The following is a 27,978-nucleotide window of genomic DNA, read 5'->3' as shown; positions in this document are numbered from 1 at the left end:
ATAAGTTATGACTGTTCTCTCTAATATTGTCGATGCATCTAATTCAAAACAGAGATGCAACTCGTTCATTATCATTAATAGCATTGGTCAGTGTATACATAGTATCGATTCTAGAGATCTCGTGCACGTAGATATAGTGTGAAATCATTGCCGTTTCTTTGCTTTTGTTATAATTTGAATTTTAAATGTCTTCGGAATGAACACACACAATGCAGTGGGATTTCAGTTGGATGCAACGGCTAGTAGCAAGGAACATACTGAAATGTTCCATAAAATGATAGTAAGTAAATTGGAATGACCTTGCATCAACCCTACAAATATACTAATTCATTGTCGTTGTCTAATCCATTGACTCTCCATTTCATAATGAATTTTACCAGAACATTTTTTTCATTAAGTTTACAACGGATAAAGACCTAACTGACAACATAGGAATAAGTATATTTGTCCATGCGAACATTTTTTTGTGTATTTTATTACGGCCTATCAAATCCGACATTAGTATTTAAAATTCAATTCTTATTTGGCTATTTGAAGTTTGATATTTGAGATTTGGGACTCAATATTTATAAATTTTATTTTCTAGATTCGAAATATAATTTAGTGAATGTCCTATTGGAATAAGTCTGTAGTTTACTTGTTTGTTAATATTCATTTTGGACATGCGAATATATTTCAGATGATGTTTGTTGTTAAGAATGGAAGTAAGGAGAAATAATTCACATTATCCTTAAAATTTTATTGGATATTTTTATGAAATTATATTTTATTTTGGCTCCTTTAAATGAAAGTCTTTTCGTTTGTTATACTTGTACTCTGGGAGTTAATAACAGGGGGCTATCAGTTGTACTTGTTTGTGCTCTTTGATTCCATGGAATTCCCAGATGCATGTATTCTTATGCATGAAGATAACAGGATGTACAAGAAGTCGATTGTTCATTGATAAGAAAATTAATTCATATTAATTGTATAAATTTAAAAGAATTCCCTTGTGTTTTGTTCTTAAAATATGACCACATGGTTGATTACCACTTGGTTAACCGATACATTAGTACGTGTAAAATGTATAAGCAAGAACACACACGTAGTGTATGGAGGTCGCGACAGCTGACAGCATCAACTTTCTAATTGTACTGTAACTTTTTAAAAAAAGTTTGTGGCAAATAAATGCTTGCGACGAATTAAACAGATTGATAGTTTTGGATAATATTAAAATCATTTGGTCTAAACATAAGAAGAGGCCGGAGACGTCACTACATGAACATCATTGATAAAAAGATAAAACAAAATCTTAATTTAATCTTTTCGATGAACCATATCATTTTCAAAACTGTTTAAGAACAATTTCGTTTCTTTAAAAACATAAAAAGATCTGTTAGTTTTTTTGTCTCAGTGTATGTAGTGAATGTAAGGATATATGTTTCGACGACATTAGTCGTGTTGGAAATTTGTCCAAATAGCTCTTGCCAATTGATGCAATTTCATATTAATAGGTGATTGACCCTAAATTAACAAATTGTAAGTTATCCGTTCTATATTTTTCAATATTTTAATTAGACTAAAATATCAATGCCTTTACATTTTGCCACTAACTAAAAAGATTTTTTTTTCATAGTTTGTTTAAGATATTGCAGGAATTTCGAATATCGATGCTCAAATTCAGGTAATAACTATTGAATAAAAGGATCACTCTAAGTTAACAAATAGAGGACCTTAAACGATTCTTTTCTTTTAATCTAATTTGAGACTTGCACGTAAATGCGCCAGTAATTTAATAGTTATTATAATTATTCCTGGCACAACAAAACATATGTAGTCTAAAGGTAATGGATGCTCCAGCTTCATTAAATATAGAATGTTAAATATAAAATTGAGAATTGAAATGGGGAATATGTCAAAGAAATAACAACCCGACCAAAGATCAGAAAAAAGCCGAAGGCCAGAAATCGGTCTTCAACGCAGCGAGAAATTCCCGAACCCGGTGGTGGTCATCAGCTGGCCCCTAATTAAGATTGTGTACTAGTTCAGTGAAAAATAGACGTCACACTAAACTCCAAACATATAAATGAACTTAAATTTAAAAAAACATATACAAGACTAACAAAAGACCAGAGGCTCCTGATTTGGGACAGCCGCACAACTGTGGCGGGGTTAAACATTTTTTGTGATATCTCAACCCCTATACCTCTAGCCAATGTAGAATTAATTATAAACACACGCATAATAATAGGCACAGTAAAACTCAGTTTAAAAAGATGGCTGAGTCCGATGTCAGAATAGGTATCAGAAGAAACTAAGAAAAATGATAATGATACATAAATTAACAAAGGACTACTAAGCAGTTACGAACATGCCAGCTCAAGACCTCACTTACACTGATTGAAAGAGTGAAAGATTATGTCTTCATCATATGGAAATCAAGTACAATCCCTCACATTAGGGGTTTAGTATCATACCATCATAAGATATATGAGAAGAACATAACCCGTATCATGCCAACAACTGGTTTAAGAATACATGTGTTTATTTCCGATGCAAAGACCCTATGAGTGAATCAATATTAATATGAAAATATACAATCCTTAATGACCTGAAATCAGTATCGTAACTATATTCAGAGCCATCATATGTTGTTTCGATGGGTCTTTGGTGGTTTTACTCATAACAATACAAAAACAACCTCCGCAATAAGTTGTGCACAGTTATTCCCCATGGGAATTCCGATAACCTGACGATATACAGAATCTCCATAGCGAACAAAAATGTTATCTAGTAAAAATTCAAGGGCAGTTATAGTATCAAAGCAGGTTCAAATGACATAGTTCTTTTGTTTGTTGTTACTAAAAAATGACATAAAACAGTGTGAACATATGTATTCGCATTCCGACTTTTTAAATGCCAATTTAATTGGGTGTGTGAATTTTTCTTAATAAGATAATGAGGCAAAATGGTATATAGGGTAGATAAATCAAAACTTTGAACAGATTCGAAATCACCAATGTAACCATTATTTTCAAAGACCTTATTTGAACAATTTATTACCAGGTTTTTGATTGTACCAAGTGTACTAGTAAGTAGAATATATAGTTTATTAGTGGAACAGTGGCTTGAAGACGAAATAAATCTACATGTATATTTGTGAGGAGTTTTGTGAACTTTTTCTGAGTAACTATATAAAAAATGAGCGCTGTTATACATTATACATTATACATGTTCATGTACAATATACATTCGAAACAAAGAGAATCAATAGTAAAGCACGTTCTACATGGCTAGCTGTCATAATAAGTTTGATATCTTATAAGATTGATATCTACAAAATAAATAAAACAGTCGTGTAAATAACTACACTTACAATGTAAAATCCCCGACTACATTAAGTATTTATGTTTGTTCCTCACATGTGTGGTTTAGGGTAGAATAGTCAGAATTCATCCCATGGTAGACATGCCAGGAGGTAGACAATTTGTAAATGACGTAAATTAGAGAAGCTCCCCGTGATCAAGGTTTTTTTTTTATTTCTAACTCGTGTTTTTTTTTCTGAATCAATTTATGAATTTTGAACACCGGTATACTACTGTTGCCATTATTTCTATATATAATTAGGTAATAATAAAAAGAAATATATTTGCTACTCATGAGTTGTGTACACGAAAGACACAACTGACATACGAAATGATGACGTTCGTATATTTGAGGAGTTTTTACAATCACCGGGTCGATAACACTGCTGGTGAATGTGTGGTCCCCCAGGGTATCACCAACAAAGAAGTCAGCACTTCTGTGCCTACATGAAATTTCATTGATGTGTTCATTTACTGTAAATTTACTGTTAACAAAATGTTGAACTATTCAGAATATGGAGGGTTGCTGTGTCCATAGATGTAATGTATTACATCTATGCTGTGTCCAATAAAAATAATAACGAAATTATAATAGTAAATATCATTATACTTAAATAAGTTATTTCACTTCTTTTACTAGTAATAGGAATTAGTTGTTTCTTTAAAATCTTATCAAGTAATACTTTATGTGACTCTATATTTGAGAGATGATTTTTAAATGATTTTTAAAGTCAACAACATTCTTATAGAATATTTTCTTTGAAATAGTGAAGATGAAATCTGAAATAAACAGACATAATATAAAATAAAGATTATAAACAAACCAAATAAATAAAGCGTACTGGGGACAGAACTGTCATAATCTGTTCTATGAATAAGATATTACTGTCACAAAACAGTTCTAGGTAGTAACTGGTCGAATCTGTTATAGGGTAAAACTATCCAAAGCATGCTAAGAGAATTTATGACTAGAATGATTTGTGCATTGAATTGGCAACAAACGTTTTTTTACATGATTATATGAGAAGTTATATTTGAGTGTTCGTCATATTTTGAAATAATTCAAGTGACATAACTCTGGAACTAAAGCAACACAAAAAACAATGCAGATATGTGGTATGAACTCCAATGAGACAACTGTCCACAAGAGTTCAATTGAAGAATATAACAGCATTTATATGTCTTCGTATGGTATTTAACAATGCGATTCAGTCGTACTATATAGTCAGGTGTAAAGTGACCCGACATGAAAAATGTTAAACAATTCAAACCAGACAACTAGTGGCCTAATCTGTAGAATACAATTTTCAAAGAAAAGTATGAAAGACATTAACCAATGACAACTCCTTAATTTCAGGCTCCTGAATTAAGATAGAAACATAAAAATGTCACGGTAGTAAGCATGTTTGTAAGCGCTTAGCCCTCACATAACCTAGGAAAGTGGTGTTATAACACAGCATAAACACAAACTGTAAAAATTAGTTGTAAGTGACTGTTTTTCGTGCTACATACAAAAAATGTACATGAACATGTAAATTATTTCTGTTGCAAAATTACAAAGTACGGTTCAAATGGAGAGTAGAATGATCTTCTAAGATACAATTGAGTATGGAGAATAAAGCCATCTCTTTCGGACGAATAACCAAAACAAAGTGGATTAAATAAGGAGGAGCTGTAAACAATAACAAAAGTAGTGATACCATGGCACACAAGTGATGTTTTCTTAAGCACTTAACACAAGAAGAGAACAGCAGGTTATATGAGTTTTATGTAAACAAAGTTCATAATGTTGCTATGTCAACAACTTCGTTATTTTATTTATTGGCTATATACATCATACGCAGTGTTTGTGCTTTTGCAAAGTTTGGGGAGATACATTATGGTAAAATAATTCCAACGACAAAGAAAGGACTCTCGGATAATTAATACGAAAAGAGCTTACAGTAATTTTCCTTTTATTTTGTAGATTTTTACACGGATTATTGTATAAATATCGATACACTTGTAAAAAAATAAGTGGATTTCGGGAATATTCAGTGGAAGTTTGTCAACACTTCAATTATGATTGATGGGGATAAAACTTTAAGAGCCCAATTTTGGTATTATAGAGAATTGCTTTATATGATCAGAAATTAACAACGTTATTGTCTTAAAGGATGTTGAAGTTAATAAAAAACTAATTAAAAATTAATAACAATTTCAGAGGTTAAAAGTGCCCTTACCAATTTAATTTTCATGTATTAGCTAAAAGTTAGTTATCTGTTCATATGAAACCAATTATGCCATCAGATTTCTCACTTCGTCAGTTGTTTGCGTAGTATACATTTTTTAAATAGACCATTTGCAAAAGTTGTTAAAAATTGTGACTTTCAATTTTGACACCTCTCTTCAAAGTTTTAGAACAGTATTAATAATTGTCTATAACTGTTGTACTTTTGAAAACCCAATTAAGGTAGCAGAATACAAAGATTTTGTCACTCCCAATCAGACAACTTTAAACTGGTGTAATTCATTTCATCTTTCTTTATATTTTATAAATGAGGTACCAAAAGAAAGAAAAAAGATTAATCTTTCAAGTTGTAATAATTACATTATGACATAATTATTACATAATTAATTATTATGTAATTAGTTGCTATATTTTGATGTCCACACTTGAATTAATTTAGCTTCTTTGTTCTTCATAGCATCCCAAAAAATAGATTCTTGTACAACACAGCTTGACCTCCAAAACTGTGTCTCAGATTTCCAAAAACATCAACAGAACAAATTTTATACCCAATTGAATTTAGTGGTCTCTTATGAATTGATGTTGCAAACCTCATTGAAGATTTATGAGAGAATGAAATACAATAAGAAAAAACTGAGACACACAGTTTTGGAGGTCAAACTGTGTTGTGCAAGAATCTATAAAATATTTTGGGATGCTATGAATAACAAAGAAGCTAAATTCATTCAAGTATATACATCACAATATGGCAACTAATTACATAACAGTTAATGATGTAATAATTATGTCATAATGAAATTATCACAATTTGAAAGATTAATCCTTCTTCTTTCTTTTGGTACCTCATTTATAAAATTTAAAGAAAGATGAGTGGAATTACATCAGTTAAAAGATGTCTGATTGGGGATGAAAAATCTTTGTATTGTGCTACCTTAAGATTAAGAAAACGCAAACTTGAATGATGAATCGAGATTTTTGTTTGACTATATTTATAGTCAGAAGACCAGTGTTTAATAACAATAAAACCAAATTGAAATAAAAACACAATTCAAAATAAAATGTTATCATTTCCCCTAAATACCAAAAAAATTGCAACGAAACAGAGACACTATTTCTAATTTTAAAGCGAGCCAAACAAATGAGTTGTCCGTTATGCTGCATAATTAGTAGTTATTTCATTAAAATGTAATATGACTATGATAAACACGCACAGAACAATGGTTCATACATTTAGATTTTAAAGTTGTATATTCGGAATGAAGATTGATTGTTTTTGGTGTTTATGCCCTTTTCACCACTATTGGCTATTTCGTGACTACAAGTCGGTGACATATATATACTAGTAGTTAATTTATGTGCCATTTGGCTTCTTGTGGAGGGTTGTCTCATTGGCAATCATACCACATCTACTTATCTTGATATAACGACAGCATAACAATTACTCAAACCAGATAAATTTAATGCATCAAGCGGCTTTATCGTGTCAAATGAATGGGAATGGGAGTATTTTTTGTCTTTTATATGAGACTAGGTCAATATTTTGTACTTGAATATAAAAAGAATACCTCCTTCTGTTATATCTGACAGAACTATTTAGCTATATGCAGTATGCAGTTGTATCTCAACGTTTGTTAGATAATCATGCAAGACAGTTTCTTCATTCCTGTACCATATCAATTAATGCCAATACTTAACATTACTACCACGCACATATGTAAACACTAAAATTAATAATAACATACAAGAGCCAATGTTAACGGCCATAACTTGGTAAACCGACACTTGATCGGTTATGTTTTCAAATTTTAACAAGATGATACACGATCGGTAGATATAAGAAAAAGAAGATGTGGTATGATTGCCAACAGATCGGTAGGCCTGTTAATTAAGCTGATTGTTAAAAATAAAATGTGGGGTTAAAAACAAATTGAAAAGAGACTACATGAACTTGTCAGAACGCTTATTTACAAAATAAACCACAGACATAAGGGAATAAATAACCTTTTCACTAAACAGAAGTTACAATATAAGAAATTCAATCAAACGAGCTGTTTTAAAAAATGTAGTGATTGATTGATTTTTGGTGTTTGAACGCCACTTTTAAGCACCGCATTTAGGCTATTTCGGGGCGGCCAGTTTTTATTGATGAGAAATGTAGTGATGATCTTGTAATATTTGTCTAAGGAAAATAGTATGACATAAACTAATTCCCCTTTATAAACATATATACAATGTACATAAAAAAATAATAAAATAGCACGATATGCCTAGAAGTTACGCGCGATGTTCGTACATGTTTACAAGCGTAACACCACGTCGCGAATATTTCGTAACGTTCAAACTGAAAATTCGACTGAAACGTTGTTTTTAAGCAAGTGCGACATTCTTGTAAGACTCCGCAAAATCGACGGTGCTTTTTAACTACTTATCGAAAATTGATGTATTTTATTTTTTTGAAAATTTAAGAAAAATAACATTTAAAAAAATCATAAAGTTCTACCATTATAAGAGCAGTGATAAGCAAACAATTGACGTAGATTTGAGTTGAGTTCGTTTTTACGTCAAAAAATGGCGGTGCGACAAACTTGTAAGCCTTTGAAAAATCGCTCACAAATTACCATATATCATTTTTCAGGATATTTGTCTTTAAATTCATAAAATTAAGCAAATTAACATTGATTTAGTAAATACAAATACTAAAGTTTTTTCATTAGATAAATGTTTTTTGATTCTCAAATCTGGAATCCCAATTTTTTTCCCCCGCGGGACAGATTTGCCCTTGTAGTATGGAACGTGGTTTTTTTCTACATTTTGTATGATGTCATCATAACGTCATAAAAAATGCATCAAAGACTGAAGGAACCATTCTGTTTAATAAAAGAAAAAAAACGTTTTTCAAAATATTAAATAGTTTTGACGAAAATCATAGTTGATTGGTTACAATAAATGAAATATGTTACGCGGGACAACCTTTTTTAAAATAAAGCTTGTCGTTTTTATTTAAAAAATCCACCAGCAGAGGTATCGGACACAGTGATGTAAAAAATTGAAAACAACACGTTTAATTATCACTCTCTCACGTACTACTTTCACCGGCAGCATCATATCGAAAGTAGGAAATACTTTTGAAAGTCTTTCAACCACTACACTAGTTCGTGGTTTCATAGAGACTGATAGTTAACGACATTCTGCATATATTCTGATTAAATCAATGCTTAAATACTGCAAAAATGCATTGTTAACTGACAAATGTATAGTATTCATTATTAAATTGAACGACGAAGGACATTTAAAACCATTAACCAACATATCCATATGTTTTCTTTCAAATACAACTTAATGCATATGGATTTTTTAATATTTTCATTATAATTCAACAAAACGTACAGACGATATGGATTGCAACTTCCTTGTCAAATAAAGCGGCAAATGCATGGTCATACATGGTCATACATTTTTGTCAATTAAGGGTCGATCCTTTCATTGTTTTTATTGTATGAAAACAAATAAATGAACTGCACTTTTCATTTACAGATCATACATTTACTTTGGTTGTACTTCCCCAGTACAGCTTTCATATGATATATTAACCATAATACTATATTAAATATTCCATCAGTTGAAGTAATCAAGGCTGAGTGAAAAAATCAAAACGTATATACAAAGTGTTAAGTAAACAGATTTAAATCTAGCTGCATTCATGGCAAAACGAAAACAAGACTCGTATCTTAACTGTCATGCAAGTTCGAATGAGCACTGCGCGGCTGATATTGTTTTTATTCTTAAAACATGTATCATGGTTTTTGCATGAGGTAATTAACTCGTATTTATAATTTGTTTATTTTGGATGACAACACAGAAAGCCATGAAAACTTTCTAAAAATAAGTTCGAACTGACGTATGCAGATAATATTTAATGTAATTATTGTTTGTCATACACACTAGAGCGTCTGTACCTAAAATAATTATATGCATCTCCTCAGATGACACTACTTGTGTGTAAGGTTGTGTGATGGACAAAATATCACTACCGTGTGTGTGTTTATAGATATGGATAAAGATATAATATGGCATCAAAAGATGAAGGACATAAATGGAATGCAAACTCGGTGGTAAGTAGTAACACATTTACCGACCGTTTTGTTATCAGTGTAATTTGGATCTGGAATCGGGTCCCAGTCATTTCTCTTTTCTTTTTCCATTCAGTTCCTTAATTTTGTTAATTCGAATAGAGAATTATTCTTATCTTAAAACTTTGCCCCATTTTGGTAGTTCCTTAAGAAATTCTTGAAAAATTACCGACACCAAAGAGAAATCATTGATGATTTGAATAAAAACAGAGTATTTTTTTTCACTTCCTGGTTAAAGCTGTAAGTCAATTTTTGTCATTAACATATCAGGCCTTCTTATTCAGATTAAAGTCTTTATACATATTCTACAATCATGTATACTATCACATGAAAAAGATAGAACATTTTAAAAAGGACTACTTTTAACTTTTAGACTGTGACCATGGTGACCATACCATCACGTCTATATTTTTCCTTTTGTTATTTTTTTTTTTGGCAAACGAAGAACAAAGGTGAGGGATTATGTTTTGATTCGTCATACGGATGGGAATTCACCCAATGCTTACTTCAGTGGGTTCCTTATTATTGACCGACAGGAAACATTTCTGGCAAAGCATTGATGCTGTTCTTTTTGTGTGGCTTGAATCTCATCCACTTCACTTCAACTTTAGATAGTTGTCGCATTGGTAATCATACTACATCTTCTTTTTCTAATGTAAAACACACCTTTTTACCAGTAAATTGATTTTGAACGGAAACTGCCATTTTGATCTGAACAAGTCTAAAAAGACTGCTCACTCAGTAAGTAAGCTATGTTTAGGCTTTTTTTCAGTCACTGAGGTAAATTCAGCACTTCACTTGCTGTCTATCAAGATCTGTTCAGACTGTTTTCAGATTGTTCAGTAGCTTGTTTTTTTCCTGTACAAAACAAAAATATACTGAACCGCATGAAATGTACTTAACAAAACTAATTCGACTGCAAGGGAACTGAATTTACAATTAGAAAATATCTTAAAAATTACTGGAACTCTTCAGTAGTCTAAACAATTTTAGGTTCAGACAATGTTAAGATCGAAATAACCGTTTTGACTAAATTGAATTGAATTAATTTCATAATACTATCAATAATTCAAGCGTTTAAAAGCCTGTCTTATGGCTTATTGTTTGATAAATCATCGGTAGTCAGAATGAATTCCAACATATCTTTTGTGGTGAATGTATGCGATTTCGTCTCTGTGAAGACTATAACTAAACAAATATCACATTTAAACGTTAGGAATAATTAAATAAATGAGATGATGCAATATTTTGCAGTTAGACACCAAACCATAAATGCTCAAAAAGTATAGACCTCTGACCGTTCTACATGTATCTCCATCAAAACATTCAAGATAAACCCACGAAATAAAACTGAACATGCGATGTTTCTGACTCTGGACACATAAGTGGACATTATGATGATTTCAAAGATGTAAGTAATCAATCTACTTTTGTGTCGATATCAGCGGAATCAACAGATAGAAGGTGTAGATACGAATTCTGAATAAAAAAAAACATTTAAAAAAGCCTATAATATTGGTGTCACAGCCCTCAATAACATAGGTACAAGAAAAACAATACCGAAAAAACAAAATAATGACATTCACATAACATTATTTATTGTTACGAGGTCGTATTATATGTCCCGTTATGTTTTGTTGTTTTTCAAATGTATCCACCCGTACATTCTTATTGGGAATTTAAATCAGTCAACCAGTTTACACGTGGAAATTTCATCGCTGTTAAGTTCTATTTGGCTTTATGTTTCGTCATGTCTGACGAGGAAATCCAAAATTGCCTCAAGGCGCATCTACAAAAGACAATGCAGTTGTGAAATTGAAAATCGCTATCAAACTGTAGAAAAAGTCCATCAAGATAATGCCGCTTGCAACAAAACTATCAAGATTGGCGAAACACGTGTTTGGGACAGCGTCATTGAGTATGAAAGTCAACCTTTTACTGAGGACTATGATGATGAGTGCCGGATACGAAACCAGGCCTATATGAACAATATATATAGAAGTTTATTATGAGTGTCCAAAAAAATTTGCTCCAGAAAACCACTGTTGTGGCTTTAGTGAACCAGATGAAACAGCAAGATGCAACACAGATAAACAATACCAATATTCTTGTATCAAGATCTAGCACTACAATGTCTAGTGCACAGAAAGATGGGCAATTTGCCAAAGAAATTTGTTACTTCTGTTGCGTCACAGGACACTGTACTGCCATTGCCTAGAAAAACCAACAAACAAGTGAGGTACTATCTTTAATATTTTGATAACATTAAACTATGTTAAGACACAAACGAGTATGAGAACGAGTAATTTTAAATTTTTTGTATAAAGGTCGAAAAACGTTTATTGGTTGTCATTTATAAAATCTTCTTATACTGAAAGAAAGCAAAAAGTACAAAAACGTGCGTCCTTTAACAACAAATGAGTCTTGTTATCAGTAACGATTTCTTGCTGTACAAACACGTGCCTTCTGATAGGGAATTTAAAATCATTTGACGGTTTGCATTCAATCTCTTTTACATTTTCAATTGCATATTGCTGTGAAGGTCTGTTGAGTTTAATTGTTTCTAATTTGTACTGTCTTTTACATAAATTCAACCAGCTTTTCCGAATCGTATAAAAAATAAATAAATGCAAATCTACACATCAATATCATAACATTTTGTTTTATTCATATAGTTGAGAACGGATTTATATATTATGTGTTAATGTATTTTGTAGATTGTACAGGCTGAACGTACTTCTAGATACAAGAATGTGATAAGGACTGCTATTTACGTAACACCTGTCATTCAACCGTTCACTTGTAAAGGTTTTTGCTGCATTATTAAACGACTGAATGTTGGAAATTTTCATCCCACAGAATTGTTGTGTTTTGTGTCATTGAGCCCTGTATAGAAAAGGAATGCTTAATGTTCGATAGAACCTGTAGAGAAATAGAGCATAATTTATCAAAAACATGTCTTCTTACAATCGAAAGTAGGCTGTTTCATTTTTCGGGTAAATATCAAAATGCAACGTCATATAAAAAAGAAGATGTGGTATGATTGCCAATGAAACAACTATCCACAAAAGACCAAAATGACACAGACATTAACAACTATAGGTCACCGTACGGCCTTCAACAATGAGCAAAGCCCATTACGCATAGTCAGCTATAATAGGCCCCGATAAGACAATGTAAAACATGTACGGTACCAAAACTAGGTCTTGTGCAATGCAAGTTAACTTGCATACAACATTTCAATACAGAAAAAAGATTGTTTCAATCGTGTCGTAAACAGAAGTTGAGAAATTAAACAGTACTTTGACAAAAAAAAAAAGAGAGGCTTGTATGTTGTCTCGACTTTTATATTATTTGTTTAAGCGTTTCTCCGTAGTGAATGATCTTGCGTGTTTTTGAGCTGTATTTCTGACACGTAGTGTTTCATTTTAGCGTTATTTTTTTAAATATTGTCATAAACCAGGTGGTTTGGCTAGCCATTAAACCAGGTTCAAACAACCATTTTTCTTAAATGTCCTGTTCCAAGTCAAGAATATGGCAGTTATTATCAAATAGATCGTTTCTATGTTTGTTTGAGTTTTGACTTTTGAACACCGGTATACTACGGTTGCCTTAATTTAGTAGTATTTCATTCGGGCACTGTAAGTATATTTTGTATAAATGAACATTTTTGAATAATGATAAAATATATTCTAGTTCCTACTTTTTTTAGGAATTTAACGAAGCTTCAAATTGTACTTTGAATTAATGATTTTGTAAGCTTATATTTGATATTAAATATTAGATACTATTTAAAACATTTGGCAAGGATGAATTATCAAAAAATTAAATGAGCTCAATTATCTTAGCATACATTGATAATCTTTCCTTTTCCTTCTAGCTGGGGAATTTGCACACACAATTTTTAAAAGCATAGGAATAATTATGACGAATGTAGCTGTAGTAAAATTATTGAAAACGTTCATATTGTATTGATCACAGTAGTACAGGCATACTAAATGCATGCTAGAAAATATCAATGGTATCATTATAAAAATACTAACAATTAAATACAAGTTATTGTATAAACGTTATTGTCGGCAGTTATCTGTGGGTATACACGTACATGTTTTCAGTGCAATATTTCAAATGGAAAAAAATATATGCTTAAATTGTAATACAAATCTTAATTTATAACTTCTGTTTAACCCAATGAATGAGATTAATCATAATGAAATATTTAAATGTCTTTATATTTGTTAAGTTCGATTACTAATATTCATTTCTGGCTAACATGAGATGAAACCAACACCCTCACACAGATTCTAAATGTGACCTTTCGGAAGTCTTAGTGTATATTTCTCGTCCTGTTTTATTAAATGGGACGTTTCCATGAAATGTGACCTACCAACTGATGAATATCAATTTGTTGTTGTACAAGATATAATGTTTTTTTTTATGCCACTAGACTTTAGTAAACGTATGTGGAATAAGTCGGAAACTTGTTAGTCATTTCCTACTGTTCTATTGCACGGCCTTGTAAATGTCTTCTGCTTATTTGTACTTTCATATATTGAGCTCACATTAACATTATCTTATATACCAACAGTGTATAATATATGGTAAAAAACAGAAAATGAAATTTGGACAAATACTGTTGATATCATTCAAGTAAATGTGGTTATTTTATTTTCAATTTGAAATCCCCTGCAGAGGATTGTTGTTAAATCTGCAATATCATTGTGTAATTTAGAATTCATTTCTATTTGTTTTGTTTTATTTACGTTTACTTAAAATGTTGTGTGTTTAATACTAGTGTCTTATAAGTCGTTTTCGGCTGTCATCCTTTTATAAATGTTAAGTTCTTATGATTTTAATATATACTATATACTGTAATGAATGGTGACTCTTAAATAAAATATATCAATTATTTTATCCTAATATTACTCATGTTTTAGTTTTTTTACTATTTTTTTTAATTTTCAAATGTGTAGTATTAAAGTTTTGAAGGCTTATTCAAACTGGCGAATGATGTTGTATACAATAATTTATTCTGACAATGAACCCAGCTATACTTAGTATACTATATAGACTGAGAAAATCAATTTCAACGTGTATATTGTAATTACGAGGGTGAATTGCCCAATTAATCCTGAGTGTGATAAAATTAAACAATTGTCCATTTTTCCATATGCGATAAACACGTATGATAAGTATTTATAAACTGTCAGAATTGTGAAATGTCATTTTTGAATAAGCATCAGCTGCTTTTCTTCTCCCAGGTAAGATTATATTGGAAATTAGAAAATACGTGAAATAAACGGAAAATATTAAGTTTAAGTGTACATTTATGTATGTTCTTGTTTTTCTTCTTCAGCTAAGCCAAATACAAGAAGATAAAGTACGAGGTAAACAAATTTAAATTACATATGTTTTATGTCGTTCATCTTTTGTTTTTAATTCACAGTACCCAAATTGCAAAGATATAGTGTCTTTCTTGACACCTGGTGGATTTCTTGCTGCAATTATCCGTCGTCATTTGTTGTTCAATCAGTGTTAGAATCTTTTAAACAACTGCGTAAATTAGACCAAAGTATTTGTAAGAAATTTTGTTTCTAAATCATTCCTAATGAGGATGCAGATCTATTAAATAATCGTTGTTTCAAATAAAAAAAAGTATACAACTGAATTGCCCCAAATCGTAACAGGAATATGAATAATTTGAACAAAGACTCAATGATCTTCAATTATTACCAACAGTAAAATAAAATAAAACAATAGCCAACAACTAACGAATATTTTGACTTTGGACAGGCATTTGAAAAATTGGCGGATTTAAATTAAACACACCAGTGAAGAGCCGATGTTTAAATCTCAAACCTGAGGAAATTGCACGAATCAGTTAACTCAAATATCAGACGAATATTATGGTATTTTAAGATTTATCCGCGAAATGTGTATCTTATTTTTGGACGTTGGCACATCGTAAGAAGTCGGCATAATGTGAACAATTACATGTATACCTTTTCGAGATATATGTTGATCACTAAACGATTGGGCAGATGTAATGTAACTACTGAGAAGTGGGAAGTAGACAATAGGAACTCCGAAATCCACGGAACAGTGGAAAGCAACATACAGTTACCCTTCAGAAGTATCTTACATGCACGTTAAAGCTCAACAACGTTTCCCTCTTGCTTGATGACATTCTAAAAACATTATTTCAAATAAAAGACCTTTACACAAAAGTTATTTGCAATATATTAACTTTGATCTTAAAACTTTATATTACAGAATATCGAGAAGCGTTTAATTTGTACGATAAAGACCATGATGGTGTTATATCTACACATAAATTAGGTGTCATACTGAGATCTTTGGGACACAACCCAACGGAACTTGAGATTCAAGAAATGATTGATGAAGTCGATCATGACAGTAAGTAAAACAGTTTACAAAGTTTGATGTCAAAATAGTCGTTACTGAAATATCAGGCGTAGATTTTACCTATAGATTGCAAACTGAAAAGTAAAAACGCAATTTAATTGCCTAAGATTTCATTTACATTTTACCTTCGTATTTTAACTATCATTGTTATTTTTTCATGGATTCATTCTATTTTAATCTATTAAAAAATTAAGAATAACTTTATATATTTGATTTTTTATGGATTTGAACATGATCGGCGATTTGGTTTTATTTTCTGAAAAGTTACCCTGACATAAAATTTTCACAAAATTAATCGTCTGGTTTTATTTCGGTTCAACACTTTTTAAGTACACGTAAAACATTATTTTTGATGGAATTCTTAACGTTAAAACAAGCTCAGTGAGAAATACTTTTTTCTCAAATAAACAGCAAAATACAGCCAACATTTAATGAAAAATAGTATGTTTTAAGCCTCGGTTTACTTTGCCTTTTGAAAAAAATAGAAGATAGAATATGGGCTCTTGAAAATACATTTGTGTGTGTGACATCTTGTGTCAAAACATCTTATTAGTTAAACTGGTGTGTTATGTCAAAGGGGTAATTTCTTAAATCGGGTCATTTTGCTAGATATTAATATTTTTCTTTATTTGCAAAAGTTTGAAGCCGGTTGCAATACTATAGATATATATTATAGAATAAATTCGAATCAATTAGTTTTAATTTTTTTTTTTATATCCATGACGTTGTCAAATCTCTCAAATCCACTAAGAAGATACAAATCAAAGTATAAACCCGAAATAGCTAGACCGAATGCTTCTTTTCTTCTATCAGTTTCCACACTAATATTGATGACTATGTGCCGATGCGTGGGTAAGATTTACAAATTAATTACACCTTATGTAAGAATCCTGGGTTTTGATTGGTTGATAGCCAGTGTATTTTTCACCAATTTACTGCTATCAAATGAATATCGTTCATTTTTAACGTTGCCGGGGTATATGCCAAAAGGATATGCCTTTTTTACCCTCTCTGCCGTGGTATTTGCCAAAAAATACCCTATCCGACTGGACGCTTGCAACGTCACGATCATCAATGCGTTTTAGACATACGGTGTAATTAAACAGATATAGCATGTTCTTGAGGGGTATTTGCGAAAAATACCAGTCTTGAGAATGAATTTCCCTCGCCTTACGGCTCGCGAAATTTAACATTCTCTCGACTGGTATTTTACACAAATACCCCTCTTTAACATGATATATCTGTTCAATATATTTACATTAAGAAATAAAGAAAAAATAATTTGTTTTTGATTTTCACTGTACATATAAGATAAAACTATTTACAAGGGGTTATAATTATATGGTGTAGTATTGGTTGAAAACAGATGTAGGAATCTGTTCTTTGAAGCCTTCAACTGTAGTGCATTGGACAGTATCAACTGGTAAAACTTTTTAGGTTCCATTGGATAATTGTCCTTGATGAGTGACTGTGAGTGTTTTGTTTTGTACGACTGTCTGATTGTATTAATAAGTTCGAAGAGTATATTGATACTAAGTGGTGTATAATTTTGAAGAAAAATATATTAAGTCTTGTTCTTATTCTTCTAAGTTAAAGCGTTGGCCAGTTGAGATGATTAAGCACTTTGTCAAAGAGATAGTGTTATAGTATCGATTGCATGTATACCTCAGGAGCCTGTTATTCAGTGGTTGTCTTTTGTTTTATGTGTTACATATTTGTTTTTTCATTTTTTAATATAAGATAAGATAAGATAAGATAAGATAAATTTTATTTTCCAAATTAGGTCCCCAGGGGGGCATATACACATAACATATATAATTGATACAACATACAGTATTTTACATAACATTGTAAAATAAACTATTGAAATAGTCATACAGGTATTATTTGTTAAATAAAAAAGTATTTGACAGTTGCTACTCCAGAGATGTGGCAATATAAATAAGGCCGTTAGTTTTCTCGTTTGAATTGTTTAACAGTGTCTTATCGGGGCCTTTTATAGCTGACAATGCGGTATGGGCTTTGCTCATTGTTGAAGGCCGTACGGTGACCTATAGTTGTTAATGTCTGTGTCATGTTGGTCTCTTGTGGACAGTTAAATAAATAAATAAATAAATAATCTTTATTTCAAGAGGATGATCCCATTAGTTAAAACTAATCTTCCTGAGAGTCCTCAAAATAATAATAACATATTTATAAGTACATAGAGTATTATAAAGTTATATTATACACAATATACAATTGTATTTAAATAATAATGAAAAAGCATATTAATTTGCACAATTGATGAAAAATTTGTAACATTTTGTTTTAAAAGATACAAGTGTATTACTCAGTTGTCTCATTGGCAATCATACCACATCTTCTTTTTTATACCTGGCTGCTCGTCTTTGCACAATTTCTATTTGTGATTTTGTATGTGGGTCCCAGATGCAGCTATCATACTCTACCTTTGGTCTCACAAGTGAAATATAGGCCTTTTAATTATTAACTGAATGTGAGCTGACTTTAAGGTTTCTTTTGATAAAATTAGGTTGTGTAGTTGCAGTTGCTGTGATGTTATTTGATGTGTTTGTGAAATTTAAATCAGTTTGTATTCTTAAGCCAATACATTTAGTAGATGTTTCTTACTGCAAAGTGTGCCCATGTAAAATGTAATCATATGGGAGAGGGATTTTCTTCGTTGTGACTTGGAGGACTGAACACTTGTCCAGATGGGAGAACATGAGCCAATCATCTTCCCACTTTGCTGCTGCTGTTAGGTCTTGTAATTTTTCTGAGTCATGTTTATTTTTGATGGTTTTATAAATAATACTGTCATATGCGAAAAGTATTAGAGTGCCATGTGTAATATATTCATTTAGATAGTTTATGTACACCAAGCATAGGTTAGGACCTATGATCTTTCCTTGCAGTACTCCTGATGTCACATGTATTTGTTCAGATTTGGTGCCTTCCAGTAATATCGTTGTGCAAAGTGAGAGAAAGTCATCTATCCAATTCAATGTTTTGTTGTCAACACTAGTGTTTAAGCTTATAAAGTAGTCTTTTGTGAGGGACTTTGTCAAATGCTTTGGCAAAGTCCATCACAATAACATCAGGTTGAATGTTATCATTGCTATATTTTGCCAGTTCTTGTATGAATGATACTAAATGGGTTTCGCCAGATCTTGAGGAGCGAAACCCATGATGTAGATCATGAGAATGTTGTTATTTTCTAGATGTGCCATGATGTTACTTGCTAATATGTACTCCATGATCTAACATAGGATGCATGTTAGGGATATAGGCCTGTAGTTGATAGGATTATGTTTATCTCCTTTTTTGAATACTGGGCATACATTGAAATGCATCCAGTCAGTAGGTATTTTTCCAGTGTTCAGGGATTTTTCAAAGATTAATGTTATTACGGGTGCGATGTCAGTATTAAGTTCTATAAGCACACGCCCATGTGCCATCTGGCCCTGTGGCCTTGTGTGGGTTAATCTTTAATTAGAGTTTCAGTATGCCTCTCTCTGAAATTTGTATGTTGCTCATTTTTGGAGGATTATAAATTCCCATGTCAGGTATTGTTTCACTGGATGTTTCTGTTGAGAATACATTCTGAAATTAGTTGTTTAGTATATTGGCCTTTTCTTCGGTGTTATCACTAAGCATGCCATCTTTTTTTAATGCTGCAATGCCTGCACTTTCATTTTTCATGTTTTGATGTAACTGTACACGATCAAATATTATGTTCTTGATGTAATTCCAGTAAGATCTTCTCATATCTGTTTGAATTGATTTTTTGAAATTCGAATAAAAATGCGTACAGATTATCAGGTTGTCTGCGTACTTATATCATAAAATATCAGCTACAAGTCACAATATGAAACTTTTTGTCGAGTAAGCGCAGCGAACGAGTTTAAAAAGGCTTTGTATTGTGTTGACTAGCTGTTAATCTACAATACCCACAAGCAGACTACCAGATAACTGATTTATTGGCTTGTAATAGGGTATTTTGCATGGTAGAAACGAGCGTTTTCTTTGTTTCATCAGCTAACCTGAAGGCGTTTGTATGCTTTTCAACTTAGTACTTTATTTAACCTTTTAATCTTTTTTTTTTTATTTGCGCGTCACTATTGAATCTTTTGTAGACGAAACGCACGTCTGGCGCAAATACAAATTTTAATCCTGGTTCCTATGATGAGTTTATTGATAAGTTCGGGTCAAACTTATTATCGTTGGGTCATACTTATTAACGTCAGTACAAACATTATGACGTCGTTGATATGTCCGGTTCAAAGTATTTGACGTCACAAAGCCGTGAAATGCAATTTTATTCAGAGCTGAACAGAATGTAATAGACTATAATTGCACGACCGATAGGTCGACGTATGTAGCGTCTCCTGCTTTGCGTGCATCACCCGTTATGCGAAAATACATTCAGTCAAAATGTTACAATCGGGAATAGGCGATAATCGATATAACGTGACGGTACCCAAATTGCACCTATTTTGACAGTTTTTCATCTACGTTTTTTTATGATGAAGACAAAAATGTCCATTCTGTGTTTATTTTGTAGCCCTATCCTTCTTTATTATAAAGGTACACCAATTTGATTTTTATTCCATATGGAATCATAGAAAAATTGGTCTAAACTGACCTCCAAACCATCAATGATTCTGAAATTAGGAGTACCCAAATTGCTTCCATGCTTAAATTCACATAGTCAAAAGTCTAATAACAAAGCTTTTGTTTAATTTCTTTAAATATTTTGAACAATTGGATATTAGTCCATGCTTACTCTTCATTATTTTTTAAATGGATACTTGTAACATATTGTATTTGCTCATTTTAAAAAGATGACGTTTTGATGACGTCGCATGGCGACGTTTCAGTACATTTTGCTTTTTCAGTAAATACTTCATCTGTTGATAGATACTGTGAACGTTTTGTGCATATCTAAATAGTTTTACCGATGTGCTTAGTATCAAATCATAAAAAAACAAATTGTTTAGTCTCTAGAAAATCTAGCTAAATAGGTGCAATTTGGGTACTCGGTGCAATTTGGGTACCGTTACGTTATATTCAGATCAAGTGATTCTTCTGGTATTTTAAGACCAAAGACCGTGAAAACCTGTCGTAAATGAGTTGACACATTAATGGTGATAGCGACGATAAAATATGTTTATGCAGTGTCGTTTTCAGTCTCTTTAACGAGAAGTGTAATACCTAAATATACTATAATAGGGGTGATTTGTCAATCCCTATTGTTAACTATTCATTTTTAGACTTTCCCTTTTCACCATCTTGTGCTCGTGTATGTAATAACGTAATGGATTTTTACAAAAGAAATCTTTTTATTACTGAAATACGATTACATCAAGGTTTTCAATATCACAAACATTTACTTAATTTTATCATCGATAATAGGAACACCATTCGTAAATATAAATCAACATGCACATATCTTATACGTTCAGGTATATCGCATCCAATCTTGTATGGTATTATTCCACACAATGCACAAACATGTCGTCATTCATCTCAATAGTTAAACAAACATGTGAACAGAATTATTTAGAAGGGATATAGTTACGATATTGTTGTCAGGTCATTTAAGATAGCACTTTTTTGTATCAATATTGATTCACTCGTACATTCGTATATCCCGAACGGACGTCTAACGGATGACTTTTTTTCAATCCGTTCATGTCCGTTAGACGTCCGTTCGTATCCGTAAAGCCTCGGTCACACCTTACCGGATAGCTCGAACGGACGCCTAACGGATAACTTTTTTTCAATCCGTTCATGTCCGTTAGACGTCCGTTCTTATCCGTTAGACGTCCGTCCATATCCGTTGCATGTCCGTTCAGCGTACGTTTTATCCGTCGACGTCCGTTCTGTCCGGTGGAAAATTTTGAGCATGTTCAAAACTTTGAACGGACGTCCAACGGATAAAATGTCCGTTGAACGTCCGTTTTGTACGGTACTCGTCCGTTTCGTTTCCGTTTTGTATCCGTTACGTGTCCGTTATACATCTGTTGGAGGTCTGGGAGATAAATTCACCAACGGACTTCTACCGGACGTTAAACTGATAAAACGGATGTTGAACGGATGAGAAACGGACTTCTACCGGACGTATAACGGATAAAACGGATGATGAACGGATCTGAAACGGATAAATGCCAATTGAAAATTTCGCGTGAGAAATGCCAATTATTGGTATGTCAGATTTCATAAGGTTCATGAATTCATAATCGATCTTAGAGTATAGGCACGTCTTCACAATCAAGCAGTTCTTATTCAGGCCAGACAATGCCCTTTGGCGGCATTTTGAAGAACAAACCAAAACCAGTTACACAGAAACATTTTGAATATTTATGCGATTTACATGTATTATTATTGTCGCCTTTGATTTTTCCGTAAATCTTGTTCATCCGTTTTATCCGGTACGCTTCCGTTAAGTGTCCGTTTTATGCGGTACTCGTCCGTTGGATGTACGTTTGACATCCGTTCTGTCCGGTACGTTTCCGTTTCTCGTACGTTGCATATCCGGTGTGTGTCCGTTATGCATCCGTTACACGTCCGTTTTATTCGTTCAGTACATCAACGGACTCCCAACGGATAACAATTTTGTCAACGGACAACTTTTATTTTCATCCGTTAGTCGTCCGTTCGTGCTATCCGGTAAGGTGTGACCGAGGCTTTAGACATGCGTCCATATCCGATGCATGTCCGTCGACGTCCGTTCTGTCTGGTTGAAAATTTTGAGCATGTTCAAAACTTTGAACGTTCGTCCAACGGATAAAATGTCCGTTGAACGTCCGTTAGGCGTCCGTTTTGTACGGTACTCGTCCGTTTCGTTTCCGTTTTGTATCCGTTACGTGTCCGTTATACATCCGTTAGAGGTCAGGAAGATTAATTCACCAACGGACTTCTACCGCACGTTTAACGGATAAAACGGATGTTGAACGAATGAGAAACAGACTTCTACCGGACGTATAACGGGTAAAACGGATGATGAAAGGATCTGAAACGGATAAATGCCAATTATTGGTATGTCATATTTCTTAAGGTTCGTGAATTTTTCTTATTCATAATCGATCTTAGAGTAAAGGCAGGTCTTCACAACCAAGCAGCTCTTATTCAGGTCAGACACTGCCCTTTGGCGGCATTTTGAAGAACAAACCAAAACCAGTTACACAGAAACATTTTGAATAGTTATGCGATTTATATGTATTCTTATTGTCGTCTTTAATTTTTCCGTTTATCTTGTTTATCCGTTTTATCTGGAACGCTTCCGTTAGGTGTTTTTTTTTTTATGCGGTTCTCGTCCGTTGGATGACGTTCTACATCCGTTCTGTCCGGTACGTTTCCGTTTCTCGTACGTTGCATATCCGGTGTGTGTCCGTTATGCATTCGTTACACGTCCTTTTTATTCGGTCAGTACATCAACGGACTCCAAACGTATAACAATTTTGTCAACAGACAACTTTTATTTTCATCCGTTAGGCGTCCGTTCATGCTATCCGGTAAGGTGTGACCGAGGCTTATGGTATTTACATCGGAAATAAACACATTTCTTCTGAAACCAGATTTTGGCATGATCAGAGTTATGTTCTTCTCGTACATTTTACGATGTTATGATTCTAAACTCCTACTCGGAGGGATTGTGGTTCATTTATTTCTGATGAAAACATCTTTCAATCAGTGTAATTGGGGTCAAGAGTTGGCAATTCAGTACCTACTTTTAGTCCTTTTTTATTTATGTTTCATTGTCATTTTGCTTAGTTTCTTCTTTTACCTATTGTAACATCGGTCTCGGACTTCTTTTGAACTGAGTTTTACTGTACGTAATGCTGAGTGTTTATTTATTTTACATTGGCTAGAGGTATAGAGGAGGATTGGTATCTCTTAAAACATGTCTAACCCCGCTGCATTTTTGTGCCTGTCTCAAGTCAAATATCTGGCCTTTGTTTGTCTTGTATGTTTGTTTTTTTTTGTTTTTTGTTTATTTGTATGTTTCGGAGTTTAGTGTGACGTCCATTTTGTCTGAACTAGTACATATTTTTGTTAAGGGGTCAGCTGAAGCTTGCATCCGGTTGCGGATATTTTCGCTGTGTTGAAGATCCATTGTTTGCCTTGAGCTGCTTTCTGCTTTTTGGTCGGGTTGTTGTCTCTTTGACGCATTCCTTATTTTCATTTTTCCTTTTCTATCTTCATAAAATCAGATATACCTATTATAAACAAACATTAAAAGTTACAACTGAACGGTAACAACTAATTCGGCCATCATATTTGTCATGCCAATTGAATAAATAGGTATTTCGTTATTCATCCGAATCACATATTTTGTAGGAACGGGTTCAGTTGAATTTGAAGACTTTTTAGAGGTTGTGATGAGTAAAGACCTCGATGAAGAAGATCATGAACTAGCGTTAAAAGAGGCGTTTAAAATGTTTGACAGGGATGGCAATGGTTACATTGACGCTGATGAACTTAGATTGTGTATGATGAATCTTGGTGAGAAATTAACATTAGACGAAGTTGAAGAAATGATTAAAGAAGTTGATGTTGATTACGACGGAAGGATGAATTACGAAGGTAAAGTTTTTGGAAATAGAAGTTCATACGAAAGTTACATTACAGTTGTAACTATCGGGATATGAAAACAAACTAAACACCAATTGATCAGAATTCATATTCAAAAATGTATTTCGCCGAACATCAGTTTAAAGCACAAAGTGAGTCCCCAATAAAACTATGAGGTATTAATGAATGCACCGAGAAAAAGTATTGGAGAGTTTTAAGAGACATTTTCCAAAGTTGCAACCAAATAACATATTCAAACAGACACGAAGTCAGGAATGTTCATACATATATAAATTTTACATTTAAAATCAAACTATATGAACGTTTTGTTACACAACGACACAGAAATTGACATCTATAGGTCACCGTACGACCTTCAACAATGAGCAAAACCATTACATGTTTTTCAATTGCTAAATTCAATCTTTTATCAAATGCCAACTTCTCGGAATATCATGCTTTTATGATCATCAGTATTTTGTTTGCCCTTGGTAACGCTTAATATAGATTCGATTGTGGGTTTGATGTATAAACGTTTGCATATAACAGTTAGTTCGCTTTCTGGCTGTTCTGTCAATCAATGACAGAACCGTCAGATTCCAAAGTAATGATAGAATTGTGAAATAGTAGTTAGGCAAATCGATTTTTTTCTAAGAATATGGAAGTACACGTCAAAACATAGAACTTAAATTTAAGAAATTAACAAAAATAATACACACCTATGATTTTATTACCATGCGCACAATACGAATTTCTTTTATAGAAACTTACGTAGGTAGTTCTCGTATCAGCATAAAAAATAAGGAAATCCAAATAAGTTAAACGTTTCAGAGCATTAAACCACAAGCTTATGTAGGACAGCTTTAATCGATTAAGTGTAACTCTACACGAAGTAGTGGTGGCTCACGTTAGAAATTAACTGTTTATTTCAGCATGCACCGTTCTTTTCAGTTAACATACTTTTTTGTCGGTTGCTGCTGAATAACATTCCTGAGAGTACAAAATTATTTTAGGGTAATTTAAATTATTAAATATTTCATTGTGGTGAAATCTTATTACTTTGTTTTTTTGTAGTGATAACTGTACAAATTAATGTTAATCTAAAACATCTTATACTTTAGCTTAAACTATTAGTTATCAATTGTTCTGCTGAGGAGCAAAACACTAACGATACTTTTCTATTTGAAAAATTGTTGTTCAAAATCAAATGATATTTTAGTTAAATGGTTAGGAACTAAATACTATTTAAACATTTAAAAAAATGATTACAGTACGAATGAACTTATTATTAAATTAATATTACAATACGAATGAACTTATCATTAAATTAATATTACAATACGAATGAACTTATTATTAAATTAATATTACAATACGAATGAACTTAATATTATTAAATTAATATTACAATACGAATGAACTTATTAAATTATTATTACAATACGAATGAACTTATTATTAAATAAATATAATCAATCACAAAACAAAATTTTAATAATATCTCCAGCGATTTTATCTTATAAGCGTAAGTGATGGCAAAGTCCTTCAAATTACAAACATAATGATTAAGAAACAAAACTTCATTACCCGTAAATCAATAACAAATTTGAAAATAACAAATCTTATGTTTCTGTTTTGAATGCTATGGTATTAACAATGGTGTACCTTAAAGGACGAAACACAAACTGCATATTCAATTAAATTATTTCAGTGATGGTTCGGTTTTAATTATTTGTTCGTTACAAAGACACACGTACTGCAAGACCTGTGTACCAAATCAAACGGTTGGCTGACTTGTGTCAATTATTTCTTTACACAAGTGTTCCTATCTTCGTTGTAATGTTATTCTAAGCATCGTGTTGATAAGTTTATCAGCTTTTGTTTTGTCTTAGTTGTTGACAGTTTCTTAGTACTAACTATTATAAAAAGTTTCTGTCTGGCACGTTCGAAGAGGTTAATTATAATACCAAACAGTAGTTCATTAACGAAATGTGTTTTCATTTAATTAATGACAGTAAATCTGTACAGCAAACGTTCACGACATTTCTTTTTCTGGCAGCGATACAAATAGAATTAGTGAAGGCAATAATGAAATTTTCGACGCGATATTATGTACTAGCAATGTAGACAGTGTGGTTTCTCTTTCTTTATTAATCAACATAATTATATATCATTTTGTTGCAGAATTTGTGAAGTTGATGTGCACAAAATATCCTTTGATGTGATATTTTTACCAGCAATGTGATAGAAATATGGAATAAAAAGAAAAGTACACACCAGCCAACTACTTCAACATTCTTATTCATGATATTCGTGACCTAATGCCTTAAAAGTTATACGTCATATATGTTGTCCAGACACTCAACTGACATAAGAAGTGCAAACAGCGGGACATCTTTTGAATTGTTTCAGTTTCATGAAATCGTAAATTCGGAAAACACCGATATACTCTATTACAACGAACTACCGGTATCTAGGAATGTGTTTCTGTTTTGTGTTTGTGAGTGTTGCAATCCAGTGCAGCAGCGATTTGAATAAGTCAATCTTCTTTTCTTCATATTGCTACATTGTACCACGAAATGGCTGTTCATCTTTATTAACTATATATTGTCATTCACCAACATGATGTATGTTAATGTGTATATATGAAAATTTATGCAAGTTGAGCAGATGCGTACAGTTGTAGAAAGAATAAAATATCACTTGTTTGGTTCAAAGTCGGGACTTTTTTGTACAATTTATAATAAACAAAAGCTTTAACACCTCACAGCTTGCTATTAATTTGCACTCCAAAATAAAATATAGCACCTTCCAATCCAGAAGAAAGCCAGATAAATGCTTTTGACTTAAATACTTTTTCTTTTTTATAATACCCGTCTAGTTGAACTCGTGGTAGTGTGGTCACCTTGATAATGACAGTTTGTAGTTTCAATCCTCGACCCAAAAAATGTGTTGTTTCACCACCTGGTTTGCGACTTTTATGAATAGGAGCAGAGGCTGGTCGTCTCGGACATCCTGGTAACCAAGCTTGCACTGTGTCCAACGACCTAAACCATTCAGCTTACAATGCTATATGTTTTTTAGATTGCCAGTTTGAGTGATTAATAACTATTTAATTCCAGCGACAAATTCCACTTAGATATTCAAGAAGATAACGTGATTATCTGTATACGAATCAGAAATAATGATAAAAATGGATAAATATTTCGGCACGACAGTTCGTCTTAAACACTGTCAATCTGTTTTTAAAGCATGTATGTTAGCATTTTGA

The 27,978-nt window shown here is 32.4% G+C and overlaps 1 protein-coding gene across 3 annotated transcripts; it reads left to right on the top strand.

Annotated features, from left to right (window-relative positions):
• The first annotated feature begins 7 nt into the window (after positions 1-7).
• On the top strand, positions 8-27,474 carry LOC139517305 (uncharacterized). Of its 3 annotated transcripts, none has more exons than XM_071308224.1 (5): positions 8-280; positions 15,061-15,091; positions 15,978-16,121; positions 24,474-24,719; positions 26,892-27,474. In XM_071308224.1, exons 1-5 carry the CDS (start codon positions 197-199, stop codon positions 26,930-26,932), a joined length of 546 nt encoding a protein of 181 aa, XP_071164325.1. In that variant the 5' UTR covers positions 8-196; the 3' UTR covers positions 26,933-27,474. The 3 variants fall into 3 exon arrangements, with proteins under 3 accessions (XP_071164325.1, XP_071164326.1, XP_071164327.1); XM_071308225.1 differs by lacking the exon at positions 8-280 and adding an exon at positions 9,265-9,686; XM_071308226.1 differs by lacking the exon at positions 8-280 and adding an exon at positions 14,815-14,965.
• Positions 27,475-27,978: the final 504 nt, after the last annotated feature.

This window comes from Mytilus edulis, chromosome 3, assembly GCF_963676685.1.
Source record: "Mytilus edulis chromosome 3, xbMytEdul2.2, whole genome shotgun sequence".
NCBI lineage: Eukaryota > Metazoa > Mollusca > Bivalvia > Mytilida > Mytilidae > Mytilus > Mytilus edulis.
Note: the sequence above shows the minus strand (reverse complement) of the source record. Positions and strands in the feature narration are given on the sequence as shown.

Coding starts and splice junctions, on each gene's coding strand:
- LOC139517305 (XM_071308224.1), top strand. CDS start 197: ATGAACACACACAATGCAGTGGGATTTCAGTTGGATGCAACGGCTAGT. Junction 281..15,060: donor AAATGTTCCATAAAATGATA/GTAAGTAAATTG, acceptor TTTCTTCTTCAG/CTAAGCCAAATACAAGAAGA. Junction 16,122..24,473: donor TGATGAAGTCGATCATGACA/GTAAGTAAAACA, acceptor CATATTTTGTAG/GAACGGGTTCAGTTGAATTT.